This window comes from Gossypium hirsutum, chromosome D03 (assembly GCF_007990345.1).
Source record: "Gossypium hirsutum isolate 1008001.06 chromosome D03, Gossypium_hirsutum_v2.1, whole genome shotgun sequence".
NCBI lineage: Eukaryota > Viridiplantae > Streptophyta > Magnoliopsida > Malvales > Malvaceae > Gossypium > Gossypium hirsutum.
In genome coordinates, this window is record NC_053439.1 from 1089684 (window position 1) to 1108090 (window position 18407).

General features: G+C 33.8%; 2 protein-coding genes and 1 pseudogene across 8 annotated transcripts; 1 reads left to right on the forward strand and 2 right to left on the reverse strand.

Annotated features, from left to right (window-relative positions):
• Nucleotides 1–432: 432 nt before the first annotated feature.
• Nucleotides 433–7562, reverse strand: LOC121215274 (AP-3 complex subunit sigma). Of its 7 annotated transcripts, none has more exons than XR_005911004.1 (7): nucleotides 7369–7562; nucleotides 7176–7218; nucleotides 6923–6964; nucleotides 6299–6802; nucleotides 2189–2262; nucleotides 1166–1257; nucleotides 433–668 (listed from the first exon to the last, which is right to left on the reverse strand). XR_005911004.1 is itself a non-coding variant. In XM_041089546.1 (5 exons), the coding sequence occupies exons 1-5, from the start codon at nucleotides 7435–7437 to the stop codon at nucleotides 602–604; spliced, it is 294 nt and encodes a 97-aa protein (XP_040945480.1). In that variant the 5' UTR covers nucleotides 7438–7540; the 3' UTR covers nucleotides 433–601. The 7 variants fall into 7 exon arrangements, 1 of the variants encoding a protein (XP_040945480.1); XR_005911001.1 differs by having other exon boundaries at nucleotides 6923–6977; nucleotides 7369–7560; XR_005911002.1 differs by lacking the exon at nucleotides 6299–6802 and having other exon boundaries at nucleotides 6923–6977; nucleotides 7369–7559.
• A 700-nt stretch (nucleotides 7563–8262) lies between these two features.
• LOC107909397 (protein N-lysine methyltransferase METTL21A) lies at nucleotides 8263–9341 on the forward strand. The gene has a single exon (XM_016836893.2). The coding sequence runs from the start codon at nucleotides 8442–8444 to the stop codon at nucleotides 9213–9215; it is 774 nt and encodes a 257-aa protein (XP_016692382.1). The 5' UTR covers nucleotides 8263–8441; the 3' UTR covers nucleotides 9216–9341.
• A 1840-nt stretch (nucleotides 9342–11181) lies between these two features.
• LOC107909396 (vacuolar sorting protein 39-like) lies at nucleotides 11182–17840 on the reverse strand (annotated as a pseudogene).
• Between the last annotated feature and the right edge of the window lie 567 nt (nucleotides 17841–18407).

The window sequence follows — 18407 nt, forward strand, 5'->3', positions numbered from 1 at the left end:
TGTATTATAAAACCTAAATATCATATATAATGATTATATTTTAATAAATTAGTCTAATATAATTTATTATAGTTTAAATTCCATAATAAACTTTAAACCCTAATATTAAATTAAGAATAATTGTATTAATTGTTTTATATATTATATAATGATTTAATTTAATATCTTTATTATATTAATTAGTAATTATATGCACGAGGGTTCAGTTGGATTCATTAAAGACAGCCTAAGCAGTACATATTCTTGCATTTTCAAACAACAAAGGAACTGGACCATTCAAAGAAACTTGCAATAGTAGAACTCTAGCCCCAAAAGAAAGAGCAAAAACCAATGGTCTAAAAAGTTATAAACACTAACTTGAGGAACTCAGATTAAAAGCATATAAGAATTGCAAACATCAGGACAAATATTAGAAGTTGTAAGCAGAAAATGATTTTAATCATCCCTCTAAACTTTTTGATTATGTGGATCTATATGAAAATAGATTCATTCAAGCATTTAAGCTAATATACAAACCCAAAAAAGGTTGGTTAAAAGTAAACTCACGTTGAGAAGAAAATAATTCGAGGGTTGATTTAAACTTTCTTTGAATGCAGAAGAACTACCTACTTAGCCAACTGGAAGCAGATTTCGGGATGAATGAGATAGCATTTGTTGCAGCTTCTAACCTACATTATGGTTTAAGGGTCATCAGTTAATCAGTATATAAATACAATGAAAATGAGAAAGATATATAAAACAAATTTGCATGCATGAATGTATATACTTACTATCCTTTAAGTGTTAGACATGGGTATATGTTCCCCTTCGAGTAGACTTGTTTATGTATTGGGTTACTCAAAGACTCATCCGAAATATAAAAAGATTTAGACAAACATACAAGACCTGAATAATAGGCTTAGGCAAAAATTAAGCCTGAGCCGTACTTGGGCATCAACATTCCAAGCTTAAGTTAGCCCAGCCTGTTTTATACTTTTATAATATATTTTTATATATTACGTAAATAAATCAAATAAAATTAAATGTATAATACTACATATTAAATATTAAATTAAAAATAATATGAGCTGGTATAAATCGAATTTAGGTTAATCATTTAATATAGGCGGGCTTAAGCAAACATATAGTATGCTTCACACACACAAAAAGAGGAGAGAGAGAGCACTTAGATATCTCTTCGACTGCCCTCATAATTTCTGTTGATCTTGTTTCAAGCACTTGGCCTCCCAAAATTATCTCATCCAAGATCGTGTGTATCTGCATAACAGTTATTGAAGCTTTGAACAAAAATGAAGAGTCAAGAGATAAAGAAAGCCAAATCGGTGATAAGAGCACCAAACAAAAGCAATCATTTGATAGATTTAAATAAAAATATTGTAGTAATAAAGTATTTTAATAGTCGTTAAATCAGTTCCCAGTGTACACCTAAGGCATTATAATGATGTCATAAAAAGTAATCCTTGGCTAACAGGGCATAAAGACACTAATGATCCCTCTGCCAGTAACACGGGAAATTAGGCAAAGGCTAATTTTGAGTAACTAACAAGCTCAATTGCAAGAGAGCACCAAGCAGCATAAGAAAGCTATTTTATTCCGACTTTTCGTTTCTATAGTGTTTGACTTATATTTAGACAATGGATATGAAGCACACCGTAATTTTTTTCCTTGAAACTTGTTGAAAATTTTAATTTGGCCCCCCAAATTTTTGAAAATTTTAATCAACCTCTTCTAAATTTGTCGAAATTCTCATTAATCTCACAAAATTTAAAAATTTTAATTAGACCCCCAATATTTTTGAAAAAAAAATCTCATTAAACTTCTAAAATTTTTAAAAATTTTAATTAGGCCCCCAAAACTTAGTCCCAAGATCCACCACTGCAAAGTCCCTCTAAATAATTGAAAAAGACACGTACCCAAACCCAACACTTATGCTTGAGTCCAAGTAACATAGATAAGAAAGCCTCCCCTGCCATCAATTAAAATGTAAAATCTTGAAGTATACCCCCACATATATTTATATATTCCAACATCAACTCCTATTTACCTAGGTGCCATCCTCTTGTACTTTATGTTTATTATTCCAATGAAGACAGTAGATCTCGTTTACATGTAGAATCTAACCTTCCATGGCACTAAATCTATACATATATATCTATCTATATATATAAGTGATCAGAGGATACACAACCTTGCTGTAATTGAACACAATGTCAAGCTCACAAACATTCTTGAAGCATCTTTCCAATGTTTGTTGCCCAAGAACTGAATGCATCACATCTAAAGTAAGTAAAAATATCCAATATTTGAAATAAAATATCAGCAATTATCGTTACATCCAGCTTTACTAGTTTGTAAAGAAAATACATGACAAAACCACTACATTGATCTTATTAGACAATATGCAATTATTAGACAAAAATGGTTTTATACGATTAACATCTACGAAGCTTATTGATGTGATCTAACCTTTCCACTTAAAAGACACCAAGTTAAAACTCGACTAAATTTGATGATGTTGAATATTGGCAATATCCCACATTAGGTAAAGATAGAAAGGGAGGGGGTTTTGGTTTGTTATATATAGAACCCTTCCCCCTTAGGTTTCATCACCCCAAAAATCCAAGTAGTTAATTGTAACTTGGTGTTGATCTTCTCTATTGTAATATTTCTAGAGGAAATATTAATTTGGTAGTGTCCGAGGACGTAAGCTAAATTGGCCGAACCTCGTTAAGTTCTGGTGTTTTATTTCTTATTTGTTTGCTTATATTTAATAGCTTTATGTTGGTTATATTTATTTAGTTATTATTGATATAAATATCTAAGTGAGTTCTGTCTAGTTGTTGGGTTTTAAGCAGGACCATTTGTAACCCCTCCAATTTAACTGGGAATTTTCTTAGTATAATTGTTGGCATAATAATTATCTAAATATTTCTGATAATATTGTTATTAATATTATCGTCGCTTCCGCAACAATTGGTATCAGAGCCAAGGTTTTGTAGTATGCTCTGTGTTTGCAGCTTAATCTGATCTTACACATCAGAAACATTTCCTAAAGCTTGTGGGTATTCCGCATTTGGTGGCTATTAAATAGAAGCTATGGCAAAAATGACAGAAGAAAAACCATCCATATCAACAACTTCCACTTCGTACATTTTGTCGAGGGTTGGAACTGCAAATACGAGATTTGCAGTGGAAATTTTTGATGGAACAGGTCATTTCGGCATGTGGCAAAGTGAGCTTCTAGATGCCCTCTTTCAACAAGGTCTAGATATTGCCATTGAGGAAGAAAAACCAAAAGGGGTTGATGATAAAGAATGGAAGACCATCAACTGATTGGCATGTGGTACAATTCGATCATGTCTTTCCAGAGAGCAGAAGTATATATTCAGTAAAGAGACTTCTGCAAGTAAATTGTGGAAAGCATTGGAGGAGAAATTCCTGAAGAAGAACAGTCAAAATAAGTTGCATATGAAGAAAAGACTGTTTCGTTTCAGTTATGTTCCTCGTACCACAATGAACGAGCACATTACCAATTTTAATCAGCTGGTGGCTGATTTGTTGAATTTGGATGTGACTTTTGAAGACGAAGACTTGGCGTTAATGTTGTTGGGATCGCTTCCAGAGGAGTTTGAGTACCTTGAAACTACTTTACTTCATGGAAAGTCGGAAGTAACTTTCAATGAAGTAACTGCTGCATTGTATAGCTATGAACTACGCCGAAAGGATAAGTTGAAAGGTTTAAGTGAAGCAGCAGTGGAAGCATTGGTAACAAGAGATCGTCAGGAAAGTCAGTCTAAGGGGAAGAGAAGAAAGTCCAAAGGTCGAGTTGTTGCCAAAGATGAATGTTCCTTTTGCAAAGAAAAAGGACATTGGAAGAAAGATTGTCCAAAATTGAAGAAAAAAGGGAAGACTCCGCAAGATGCAAATGTTGCAGAATGCAATAGTGAAGCAGAGTCAGAATTTTCTCTTAGTATGACATCTTCAACATTACATGCAGATGAGTGGATCATGGATTCTGGTTGTTCCTATCATATGTGTCCCATTTGGGAATGGTTCTTTGAATTTCAAAAACTAGATGGAGGGGTTGTTTACATGGGTAATGATAACACATGTAAAATAGCCGGGATATGTTCAATTAAACTGAGGAGTCATGATGGATCTACTAGAATTTTGCGGGATGTACGATATGTCCCAAAGTTGAAGAAGAATCTCATCTCTTTGGGGTCGTTAGAATCTAAAGGCCTAGTTGTGACAATACGAGATGGAGTTCTTAAAGCAACTTCAGGAGCATTGGTGATGTTGAAAGGCATAAGAAAGAACAATCTGTATTACTACCAAGGTAGTACAGTGGTGGGGACAACAGCAGCAGCAATTTCGAGTACCAAGCAGGACGTTGAGGCAACACAGCTGTGGCATATGCGTTTGGGCCATGCTGGTGAAAAATCCTTGCAAACTCTAGCTAAACAAGGATTATTAAAAGGTACAAAGACTTGCAAACTTGAATTTTGCGAGCATTGTGTTCTGGAAAAACAACGAATGATGAAATTTGGCACTGGGATTCACAATACTAAAGGTATTCTGGATTATGTGCATTCTGATGTATGGGGACCGTCCAAGACTCCATCACTTGGAGGAAGACGTTATTTTGTCACCTTTATTGATGATTTTTTCAAAAGAGTTTGGGTGTTTCCTATGAAGAACAAAGATGAGGTGCTTGAAGTTTTCCTTAAGTGGAAAACTAAAGTTGAAAATCAGACAGGAAGGAAGATTAAGGTTCTCCGATCAGACAATGGTGGAGAATATAAAAGCGATCCATTCCTGAAGAGATGCCAAGATTGTGGCATAGTAAGGCACTTCACCGTAGGTGGAACACCGCAACAGAATGGGGTGGCAGAGCGTATGAATCGAACGCTTGTGGAGAAAGTTCGATGTATGTTATCTAATGCTGGATTAGATAGAAAGTTTTGGGCTGAGGCTGTGACGTACGCTCAACATCTCATCAATCATTTGCCATCATCTGCTATAAATGGCAAGACTCCTTTGGAGAAATGGTATGGAAAACCTGCTACTGATTATGACACCTTACGTATTTTTGGTTCTATTGCATATTATCATGTGAAAGAATCAAAGTTAGATCCAAGAGCAAAGAAGGCTCTATTCATGAGCTTCAATGCTGGTGTTAAGGGATATCGTTTGTGGTGTCTAGAGGCAAAGAAGACGATAATCAGTAGCGATGTTACCTTTGATGAATCTGCCATGTTGAATAAGGTAAATCCAGAAGGAGTGAGTAGTACTTCGCAGCAGGTGAAGTGTACTCCGCAGCAGGTGGAGTTTGAGCAGAGAGTGGTAATTCCAGCAGAAGGTACCACTAGTGATTCTTCATTGGCAGATGCAGAGTCAGATGAGGAAGAGGTTTCTACCCAAGAACCTCAACAGCAATCAGAGCCAATTGCAGTCAGAAGGCAGAGACGAGAAATTCAGAAACCTGCTCGTTTCACTGACATGGTAGCTTATGCACTTCCAGTTGTTGATAATATTCCATCCACTTACACCGAAGCCATTCAAAGTTTAGAGAATAATAGATGGTTAGGTGCAATGGAAGAGGAAATGGAATCTCTAGAGAAAAACAAGACGTGGAAGCTGGCACAACTACCAAAAGAGAAAAAGGCGATTGGTTGCAAATTTGAAGACACTATTGAAGTTTGTGTTATGAGAAGATGTTCGAAGATGTGGAATATCGCCAAGGTGGAGATTTGTTGAATATTGGCAATATCCCACATTAGGTAAAGATAGAAAGGGAGGGGGTTTTGGTTTGTTATATATAGAACCCTTCCCCTTAGGTTTCATCACCCCAAAAATCCAAGTAGTTAATTGTAACTTGGTGTTGATCTTCTCTATTGTAATATTTCTAGAGGAAATATTAATTTGGTAGTGTCCGAGGACGTAAGCTAAATTGGCCGAACCTCGTTAAGTTCTGATGTTTTATTTCTTATTTGTTTGCTTATATTTAATAGCTTTATGTTGGTTATATTTATTTAGTTATTATTGCTATAAATATCTAACTGAGTTCTGTCTAGTTGTTGGGTTTTAAGCGGGACCATTTGTGACCCCTCCAATTTAACTGAGAATTTTCTTAGTATAATTGTTGGCATAATAATTATCTAAATATTTCTGATAATATTGTTATTAATATTATCGTCGCTTCCGCAACAGATGACACAACATCAATGATCATTGATTCTAGTCCTCAAATGAAAAATTCTATTTCATAAAAGAGTTTAATCAAAATGCAACTTACTAGTTTGTAAAGAGCTTGCATGACAAAACCGGTATATTGATCTTCTTAGACATCATGTAATTTTAGAGCCAACAATTCCATTAATCTTACACTCAAACAAAAAAAAATGGTTATATACAATTAACATCTACAAAGCTTATTGCTGCGATCTAACCTTTTCCACTAAGAAGACACTGACTTAAAACTCAACTAAACTTGATAATACAACATCAATGATTATTGATTCCAGTCCTCAAATGATCACAAAGATAATCAAACACGCTGTATTCAGCCTTATGAAAATTTTTCCTATCTATAATGCAAGGTTTGAATATTCAGACATGTCAAACAATCGAGTAATTCAACCCCTAACTTTGAAAAGATCATAGATGATTACTCCATTATAAGTAACTTCACAAAAAATATTAGTTGTATCAAGTCAAGCATGGCTAGTTCATTTTCTGAACTATCAAATACAACGACAAAGTAAAGAGTAGCAAAATGGTTGTAGACAAGGCGACTGTCCTGCAAGTGAGAATTAAAAATAATAATAAACAGAGTTCTATGACAAAAGCAGAGGTAAAATAAAGCTACATCAGTGATTAACACGATTCAAATTAGAAATCAAGAAAAAAATGAGATTACCGGACCAATTCCGCTTCTATGAAATTGCTTACATTCTCAGGTCTACTGCACAAGACTGTTAAAAGATCAAAATCAAAATCAAAATCGAAAGCAAAAAAAGAAATCCAAGTACGAACTCAAGAATTATCGATTGGATCGAATAATGTACGAGAACATAAAAGCTCATTCTAAGATTCTCGCGATCCAAACAACGGAAAGTTCAAATTAATCACAGCTAAAGTAAGAAGAAGTAGAAGTAGGTGAGAGATCGAACCTCCAAAAACGCGGCGTATAAGCTCTTGCTGTTTCTCCACTGGCTGATTTCAACAGAATTCAAAGCGACATGGATAGCAAAGGAAACCGAATTAATTAATATTAATAAAATCACGACATTCATTTTAAAATTAAGAAAAAAGAAGAAGGAATCAAATGAGAGAAAAATCTCAAAAAGAAAAAGCGAAGTTTACCAAATAATCGAAAAACTTTGCAAGGCGAGGCTTGCCTTGAGTGTTCATCACCATCACAGCTTTTATCATTTTCGCTCCACTCTCTCGCTCTAAAAACCAAACAGAGCTTTTGGATCTCTGAAATTTAAAATTTCACATCAAGTATATATATAATATTCTGAAATTTACGAAAGGACAAAAAAGTCTTCAACCAGTCGATAGTAACGATGGAATTTCAAAGGTTAAAAATTGGAAATATGGTCGGGAAAAAAAACGCTACTGTTATTGTAGTTAAATGATAAAAAATCATAATTGGATGATTTCTATTGCGATTTGTCCTAACATACTGAACTATTTTAATTAAAATATCTGCATGATTTTATTAAAAAAATACTAATTTTAACTTATCATGTTGAATCGTTGATCGTGAATTTTTTTAATATGAATTTCAAGTTAATTTTGAAATGATATAATGATAAATTTAACTTTTACATTTGATCATTTTGGCTATTAATCTTTTAAATTTTAGTTAAATTCTTTATCTTTTGACAAAAAAAATTGATCGGACCATTATGACAATCTAGCTATACTTCAAAAAAATTCAAAAAAATTTTATTTAAATATTCAACAATTTTTTAAAAAATGCACCAACAATAAAGTACATATAGACTATTATACAGGTTACCACATCAATCTAGTTAAAATTTTAACAGTTCAATCAATTTTACATAAAAATAATAATTTGATTCGATTTTAAAAGTTAATGGTGAAAATGATAAAAAAAATAGAGTCATAATGACAAAATGGGTAAACATTAAATTTGTTAGTATGCCTATTCTAATTGGAATAGTTAAATTCCAGTAACTATTTGGACTAAATAATGATATTATAAAAATAGAAAGACCAAATCAGGAACTAAATCTCAAATTTAATCATAGTGTAAGGACTAAAACAACAATTTGACCATATAAAATATAATAATCCACGTCATCTTTTTCTGGACCCGCCCTAGAAAACGATACCAGCTTTAAAAATGGAGGGGAAGAGCAAGCATTGAGACGTTGGCGGCGCCAAAGAAAACGGTGTCAAAACAAATGGCTACTCTCGAAGACGATGAAGCCGATATAGATCCCGTTAAAATGATCTTGCCTGATGAAGAAGGTGAACCGGAGAAGCTCACTACGGTAGGTGACGGTGCAGCGAGTCAACAAGTGGAGCAGCATTACATCCGTTCAATCGAATCAACGGTTGTGATTAGACAACTCCCTTCCGAAGGGCTTTCATTCCAGCTTTGGCCAGCTGCTACTACCCTCGTCACGCTCCTCGATAACTACCTCCGTCACCCTAGCAAAAGCCCTCTAACAGCCACCCTATCAACTGACCGGAAACTAAAAATCTTAGAGCTCGGCTCCGGTACCGGTCTCGTTGGAATCGCAGCGGCCGTCACGCTGGGAGCTAACGTGACGGTAACAGACTTGCCACACGTCATCCCCAATTTGAAATTCAACGCGGATGCAAACGCTGACGTGGTGACTAAAAGAGGTGGGACCGTTGACGTGGCACCGTTGAGATGGGGAGAAGATGATGACTTGGAGGTAATCGGGCGGGAATTTGATCTCGTTTTGGGTTCTGATGTGGTTTACCATGATCATCTATTTGAGCCGTTGATCAAAACGCTGCGTTTGCTGTTGAATGGAGGAACAAAAAAGAGAGTTTTCGTTATGGCTCATTTGAGAAGGTGGAAAAAGGACTCCGTCTTCTTCAAGAAAGCGAAGAAACTGTTTGATGTTGAGATTTTACATACAGATCCTCCCAAAGAAGGGTCTCGAATTGGAGTTGTTGTTTATGTTTTTATTGGGAAAATTTAATGTTTGATTGTTGTTGATTTGGGGAATTTACCAAAAATTTGTCGACGAAGTCGATGAAATTGGTGTGTTAAATTCGATGGTTTGCTGCTTCGTTTTCTATGTTAATTGGAGTTGATAATTGTCTAATCTAAATTTGTTTAATATGTGTTTGATGATTTACCAAAAATGGATTGAAAAGATTCCTTGCTTCAGCAGTTATTCTATTTTCATCATTTGAGAGTTCCAATAATTGGTTCAAATTATTCCACCGGTCGCAATCATAGGTAGATATCTGATTTAATTTTTTTTAGGATTCGGATATTATATATTCATATAATCTAAGGGTGGGTTTGGGCAGTTGGGTGTGGTGCGGTGCGTTTAACTTACTTTTTGTCTCACGTTATAGTATCGCTACAGTATCTAATCTCACCGCCACCACTATTTTTATACTAACCGCAGGTAAACGCACCGCCCATCCAAACACACCCTAAGGCTAAATAGAGTATATATTACTATTTTTTTAACTGGTTAAATGTTTTATTTATTTATTTAAAGAAATAAGTCAATTTTTATTTATTTAATGAAATAAATCAATTTTTTCAGTTGAACAAGTTTTCTAACTAACTATGCGAAAAGCTCGTCCAGTTGAACTAGCTTTCTTTGACATGTTTGCAGAAAGCGTGGCTTTCACATCTTCTTCAAAATCAATCTAATTTCTTAAATATTAAAAAATTGACCTATTTAACCAATTAAAAAATAATGATATATATTGCCTTTTAATCCATAATCTAAATATATATTAATTATTTAAATTTACTTCATTTTTATTGAAATATATTAAGATTCATATATTCGAATTTATTTTTCTTTTTTTATTTTAATAAAATATAAGTTCAAACTTACACATTACATTATTATACACGTAAATATGTGAGTTATTAATTGAGTTTCATAGATAATTCAATTAATTTAAATTAAATTTAAATATTAATACTCAAATTTAATATACACAATCATGTGGTAGGTCGTGTCAATTTGTAAATTTTGCAAATTGACACTCTTAACTGTATAAAAACATATTTTTTAGGCTTTTAGAGCATTTTAAAACGTATATATGACAAAAATAAGATAATAAGAATGAGTCGTCATACAATATTCAAGAAAATAACTCAAAAAACACCGTTGAAGCCGATTCTGAAAAAATATTTTCATTAATATTTAAGCTTCGCATTTTAATTTTTGAGAAAATTAAGTTTCTTTAGTTCTTTCGGTTATACTATCTCTTGATGAGTTTTTTTTTTTTGCAAGTATGAACTAATTTTCAAAATATCTAGGGAGATGAACCTTATGATGAATTTTGTCTTTTGATTTTTATTTTACGTAATAAAAATTTAGATTTTGTTCTCAATTATGTATGCTTAATTCCTGGTTTAATGTTTCATTGATCTATATTTGATATGTTAAAATCAAAGGATGAATAGACCATATTTAAGAGTAGATCTTGTATAATTGAGTATATTTACATGCAATCCTAAAAATAGGATGATATAAATTTGCCGAATTAGAATCAAATCTAATAGGAAAAGCCATAGAATGAGTTAATATGAAAATAGGGTTAATATGAAAATAGGAATTTTAATTAAAATTTCTTTTTAATTAATCAATGTAGAGTCAATTGCTCCTACTCTCGAAAAAGATATTAACATAATTTAAATATTTCTACGAAACAAATTACTAAGTAAAAAACGAATAAAATCTAAATAAATTCTTTCTTGAGTATTATTTTGTTTCTTGATATTAATCATTTATTTTATTGATTTATTCATTGTCGTGTTAGTTAATAATTTAGTTAATTTTAATATTTTAATCAATTACAAAAATTTATCGATTAAATAATAAAAAACAATAATTACTAATTTCACAATATATTTATTCACCATAACTATACCATCAATTAATAACTACACCTACTTTTACGACACATCAATTCCAATAATGAAAAGCACTTTTACATCAATACAACAATATTATACGACACACAAGCAGCAGCAGTAGTAAAACTGGATTACAGCTTTTGATTTCTGGTATTTGAGTTTTCATCTTGGCATCGCTAAGAGCTATATACATCATATTATGCAAACACTCCAACATCATCGCTTCTTTAGTAATGAGCCTCTGGTTACTCCTTTCTTATTTTGTGAATCTCTAAAGCAAACAAAGTGAACCAATGTTTTCCCATTCGGGTAGATGGCGAATACGCTTGTTCCGATTTTCTTGTCGCAGAGAGAGCACGTACTATCTCTCGAAATCTTTACCGTAGCTTTTCTTTGGTTGTAGAGTTCATCTTTAACCTGTTTCGGTTATGATTCGAGAAAAGAAAAACGAAAAAACAAATGTACTTTTTGAGCAGCTTACCATATATATACCCATGTACACACAAACATATGACACGTAAAGGCATAATATAATTTTTTTACCCTAAACTTTGACAACTAGGTCCATTGTATTTTTTTATCCATTTTTTATCCACTTTTAACTTGACAACCAGATTAATTTCAGCCAATAAATTTAAAAAATATAAAAATTTGATGATATGACGACGTGATATAATATTAGAGTGTCACATATATTCAGTGTTCTAATTACCGGATCAGTGGTTGAAACAATCAGACCACTAGGATCGATTCACCTATTAAACCAATAATAATTAATTAATTAATTAAAAATTTATAAAAATTATTAAACAGGTTTTTTATTTTTATCTGTTTCGAATCAATTCTCAGTCCAATCAGCCCAACAGACAACTTGATCATGTTCCAAAATCTTGACGGAATCCAAGTTCAAGGACCAAAATAAATCTAATTGTCAAGTTCAAATATCAAAGTGACCAAAAATTATATTATCCCACAAGTAAAACAATTTACATACCTGTAGGTTCTCAGTCTGCCTCAAGCTCTTGATGACAGAGGAGTTCCTGTATGCTTCACTGGACTTCTTTACAAGAGGTCCCAGAAATGGAAGCAAGTTCTGCAGGTGGAAGACGAAATTCCTTAAAGAACGAAACTTACAATTCATCCTCGGAACAACTTAGATGTCGATGACAGTATAAAATTAGCTTTTGTGAAGGACTCAAGATTTTACGACATACCTGTAGTTTAGTCTCCCTCGGTAAGATTTTGAGTGTATAAGCTCCATTGATTCTATCCCACCTTCGACTCAAAAGATCAAGTACCTGATCGAACATGACAGTAGAGCCTCCTTCCTCACTAGATTCTTCGATGGTGGTATCGGTGTTACTAGGACCGATACGCATATCCTCCGCACCTTCTATTGACGCAATTTTCTTACGTCCTACTTTAGATTTCAGTGAAGCTACTGAACTAACCTTTTGCGTGCTTGTATTTGGGGATGATGCCAAATTCATAATACTATTTTCAAAGTATTTGGTTGTTTTCGGAGGATTCAGATAAATCTGTAAAAGAGTGAGGTATAGATTGCCGCAGGATTTTACCGGGAGTCGATGAACTGCAGAGTCATAAACCCGATCACAATAGGCCAGTGCCAGTTCAGGTACATGAAGCTACAAAGATAAAAAGGTGTTCATTTATTTGGAGCATATTTACAATGAAAAACAACAGATTTTACCACAAAGGAACTGGATGAATCATGTTGGAAACTACCTTATGAACGTATAGTGATAGCGCAAGTTCATGTTGGTTCATTTTTCCGAACAAAATTGCATGCTCTTCGAATAAAGCATCTGGAGGAAGATGTTCCAACAAAGCCTCGGGATTGTACCCCGAGATGCTTTCTAATGCAGACTATAATTTCTTTCTTGTCGGAGAATAAGCCTTCTCATCCCACATCTGTTGAGCACTTAGCTCTGAATACCATTCAAGTACTTCTGAGAGAGAGATTTGTACCTACAATTGCCATTTGCTAGTAATATGAGCTGGGCAATAATCAACATCAACACGAGTGGCAACCATGAGAATCTGGCAGCTTCGAATGACAACATACCCTTATTTTGATAAGGGTTAAATCAATATTGGAGCTTGAATTAAGCAATTTTTCCCACGTTAGAGCTTGAACTTTCTTTTAAAAAATTAACCCCTGAATTTGACAATTATTCCCACATTGAGGCTGAACTTCAGAGTTTTCAATAAAATATCAGGGACTATCTCGGACTAGAAAAAAGTTCAGATCCTAATGTAGGAACAAATTGCCAAGTTCAAGAATAACTTGGACTAGAAAAAGTCAATATTCCAATGTGGGAACAATTGTCAGGTTTAGGGATTAGCTTGGATTCAAAAAAGTTCAAGCCCCTATGTTTAGACTCAAAAAGTGATTTAACCCTTTTGATAACAACAAAAGGGCTTTACCATTTCATTCTGCAGATTCGCTGAGATCCTATTTTCATTCATCGCGAGCATAAGTTCCAAGTACCTGCCCTGCATGTTTGGAGCATGCTGCTTCAAATAAGCATTGACCATGTCTGCTGGAATATTTCCAGACAAAAAAAGCTCAATGGTTTGTGTTGGACGGTTTTCGAGAACAAACAACGAGAACTCAAGCACAAGCATTGGATCGGTGCCACAGAGAGGCTGCAGATAAAACCGGCCAAAGTTTTCACCAATCAAAGAATGTTATCGAGCCAAAAGAATAAACATCGCATCAAATAAAAGCAATATATACGCTTAATGCTAAAAGAAGTTGGTTGTGGTTTGTAAAATCAAGCAACAGCAAAGTTATGTCTTCTCACATCCCACACAACATGGATTGCCCAAAAATCCCAATGCTCCCATAACACAAACACATTTAATGCAAAAAGAGCAACAAAGATTCCTACCAACCGAGAAACTGACCTTGAGATACTCAACAATTGCCTCAGGACCAAACTCCCCAGCGTGCGATTGGTTTCTTTTCGACTCTTCGACTAATTGATGTAATAGTCTAAGAGATTCACGGTGCATTGAGTTACTTTTGTATAGTTCTAACAGAGCAGCATAATGATTCCCATTTTGAAGAAGCTCCTCGCATATTTTTACATCACAGTAGTTAAGACCATTCAGCAATTCTAAAGCTGCAGATGGTTGTCCAGTAAGAAGCAGAGCTTGGAGGAGGGCTGTATCCAGTATAGCTGCCATATCCCTAGCAGCTGAGTTAATTGGAACGTTATCATGCCGCTAGGGGAACATGCATAGTGTTAGATAATTAAAAAAGAATAGGTTATATAAAATTTGGAAATGTCGGAATTGTGCATTTCAGCACAAAGTCAAACTCTGGTGTACACATAGAATCATAAAATATGCTTCACTTTAACATGCATTGATGATAAAGTGAAATTAGCCTCACCTTATTTGACTTCTTAGACCTAGCTGAAGTAAAGTTATCCCCAATGGCATCTAAAACTACCTCTTCCATTCCCTCGGCAGCAGCTTTCTCTACAATGTTGTATCCTTTCTTTTGTAGGTACTTAATAAGAGCCATGAGAGTATTGTGGCTCGTTTTCTTGAACTCGAATGCTGCATTCTCATCAGATTCTGATGGTTGTGGAAGCAAGGTTTCCAGATCGTCTGACAGACAGGATGAATCATCCGGAGAGAGGTCCATCAACTTCTCCGGCTTGGGAATTGTAGTTGTTTTGGGAAGAACAATGGATGGATACAAAGAAAGAACATAAGTAATATCCACTTGAGATGCCAAAAAGTGCTCCATTGCCTCCTCATAGCAACCATTTTCAAAGAGATAATGAGCATATCTGCAACAATGTGACACTACGGTTTAACCATAATGTATAACCTGAGGAACATACCCGGAAAAGGACGAATTTCAAGTAAGATATAGATGTATCATTGTGAGAAATTCTTATTGAACATGAAATGAGCATTGTGAGAAATTCTTAATAAACATAATACAAGCCACTTAACTTGATATAGTTGACCAAAATAATAACCGTTAATGGAGAAATATCCACCTTGTATGAATCAAACGCTCCCTAGCGGCTCTAAGGTCTGCATCTTTAGGTGGAAGCAGCTTACACAAAGTCAACGCTTCCTCAAATTCTCCAGATGCTGTTAATTGGACAATCTGCAATGCAAGTATGAATCTCTCAATGTAATAATCGAAGCACTTCTTCGGTGTTAGCATTTGCATGTAACAATAATATATATAGTTACAAAGGCAAACTATGCAAAGCATTAAACTTGGTAAAAGTACCTGTGCACCAAGAGGAACAGGGAAAAGCCCATAAACTGAATTGTTTGATGCTACAACAATGGCATTGTTACTTTTTATAAGATGACAAGCATCATGGAGGACGCGAATCTGCAAAGAATAAAAAAGTGAAAGTGCATAAACATTAAGATAGGCAAAAACCAGTCTTCTTTCACATTTAGTCATACTACCTCAACACGCCTGGGAGACAGAGCTATTGCATATGGCTTCTGGATAACAACAGCAATAGGAGCTTCGGACCAACATATCCTACCAGCTTGAACAAGCTTACCATTTTGATCCACAAGGACTCCAATATTTTCCTATAAACAGCACTTCACATTAGTCTTAACCGGACGAACTCTAATGCTACCTATAAATCATTAAAGTCAGTACCTTCCCGAGAATAAGTTCCCCAGAAGGAAGAGGAACAACTAATGGCGGAGCTATCTTCCCCGAAGAGAAAACCTCTGACAATGCGCCATTTGTGGCATTTAATATCATGTAGTCCTTTCTAACACCTACACATATGTTCTCACCAGACCATGATATCGACTTCACCGTATCTGGTACACCAAACTCTTTCACCTCCAAGAATCCACGCCCTATGCATTTTACTTTCCAAATCAATTTCATTCAACGATAAGGCAGGCAATAACCATTAATTCCTCAAAATTTAAATCCAATCATCAAATCCAAAATCTCAAAATAATTCACATCAATAAGGCTTGTTCCATAGTTACTTTTGCTATTTGCATTTTTGTTTAGAAAAAAAATAAAACTGATTAACTATAAATAAATTATTAAAAAGGAATAATTCATATTAGGATTAGAATGATCCTGAAAACTAAGGTTTAGGCACCAAAAAAATTTGGTCACATCATCAAATTTTAAAAATATGAAATTTGACTTTCTTAATAATATGATTGTATTCTAGTTTTTATTGTGAAAGAAGTTGTTGATTGAGAAATTCTTTTTAATAATATCAAAATTTTATAAATGATAAGGCAAACTGTGGGATAAAAAATTTGTAAAAACAGAAAACCTTAATTTCAAAATCATATAAATTACTTATAAATTATTTTTTATTTTAATTAATTATGTTTTAAATAATTTAACTAAATAGGAGAGTAGATGAATATGGATGGGTGCATAATAATAATTTAATAGCTTCAAAATTTGATGATGTGACCAATTTTTCCCAATTTAGTACCTGAGCTTTTTTCCAATTTGGTGAATTTTACTTCCATGTTTAATTTGGTACCCAAGTTTTCCTTTCTAATTTGGTACTTGAGTTTGACTTCAATGTTCAATTTGGTACCTGAGTTTTTTTTTCTAATTTGGTACTTGAGTTTGGCTTTAATATTATTTTCCCAATTTGGTACTTGAGTTTTTCTTCCATGTTCAATTTGGTACCCGAGTTTTTTTCCTATTTGGTACTTGAGTTTATTTTGGCCCCAATTAAGTACATGAGTACTTTAATGTTCAATTCGTTACTTTAGCATTTTTTTTCCAATTAACTACTTATATTTTTTCTACTAGAAAACACCGTCAAGCCACGTGATATCATTTAGTCTGGGTGCCAAAGTAAACATTGAAACCAAACTCAAATACCAAATTGAAAAAAAAAACTCAAGTACCAAATTGAATATTAAAGTCAAACTAAGGTAACAAATAGTATAGTAACCCAAAAAACTATGATTCAAATGGCACAGTGATTCAAATTGATTATTCAATATCACAGTTAAATCATGCATTTATGCAACAGAAATAGTACACTTTAAAAATGCTATTTTCTTATTTATTCAAACAGACTTCACTTTTTGCTTCTTTTAACCCTTTTAAACAGAAAATTCTCAAAAAAAAATACGGTTAAATAGAAACATAGATTTAGTGGTGATGCTGAAAATTGAAAAAAAGAAGAAGGAAAATCAAAGAGATTACCGTCATGCCTGAAAATGCTAACTCTTTTTTGCCTAGCAAAGCAAAGGAAGCCTCTACGATCGTCCCAAGAGTAGACATTAGCGCCTTTAGCTTTAGCGATCACAACAATAGTTTCAAAATTCGGAAGCCTATGAAAAGCGATTGATTCAGAGAGTGACAAAAGTAGCCCTCTCGATTCCAATACCTTCATTGAAAGCAGAGCTTTCTTTGAAAACCATGCAACGGTTCTCTCCAGTGCGTAAGGTTTTTTCCGTAACGCGAGAGAATCGAACGGTGGAGATTGGTCGGCGATAGAGGAATCAGGACCGTATATTCGAAGGGAACCATCGGAACAGCCAACGAGGAGCTTGGAACCGTAGGATTCGACGGCGTCGATTTTAGTGGGACAATTGTTAATAAGCTCGAAGGAATCATAGGCACCATGCACCATTTTTTTTTTTTTGCCTCGGTTTTTGCTTATGGTCTTTTCTCAAATCACTGCAGTTTCGCTTTAGTATGGAATGAGTAACCCGAACGACATCGTTATTTCAAGCGTACATTTGGGGCCTATGCGTGATGCGTTGGCGCGAGGTCCCGCGATTTTCTGTAATAGAATCTAATTTATATCCCGCCACGTCACATTCAATAAGCGGCGGATTTAAAAACAGTCCCAAAAACTACGGACTAAAAAAAATTTCAGTTTTGTTTAAAAATTTTAAAATAATATTAATAAAATTATACTTTTAACTCTTTAAAAAAAAAGTAATAATTTAATTTAATTTTTTAAAAATTATAAAAATATATATTATTAAAATGATAAAATTATATTTTATTATAATTTAATTTCGATTCATAAATATTTTCTCATTTCACTCCTGAATATGATAATCTCACTTATTAATAAATAACTCACAAATATTACTTAATTAATAGTATTTAAAATTAAGAAAACATATTTAAAATTTTAAAAAATTAATTCAAAACTCTTTTATATTTGAAATTCAAAGTCAACCAAAAAATGAGTGGATAATTCTTTTTCGATGTTCTATCAGTTCATAAAACACAAAGTTAATA

Bases quoted from the DNA above. Each gene is read 5' to 3' on its own strand.
- LOC107909397 (XM_016836893.2), top strand. From the start codon at position 8,442: ATGGCTACTCTCGAAGACGATGAAGCCGATATAGATCCCGTTAAAATG.
- LOC121215274 (XM_041089546.1), bottom strand. From the start codon at position 7,437: ATGATAAAAGCTGTGATGGTGATGAACACTCAAGGCAAGCCTCGCCTT. The intron at 7,219-7,368 runs GTAAACTTCGCT...TGTTGAAATCAG, and splicing joins CAAAGTTTTTCGATTATTTG to CCAGTGGAGAAACAGCAAGA. The intron at 6,978-7,175 runs GTTCGATCTCTC...ATCTTTTAACAG, and splicing joins TATACGCCGCGTTTTTGGAG to TCTTGTGCAGTAGACCTGAG.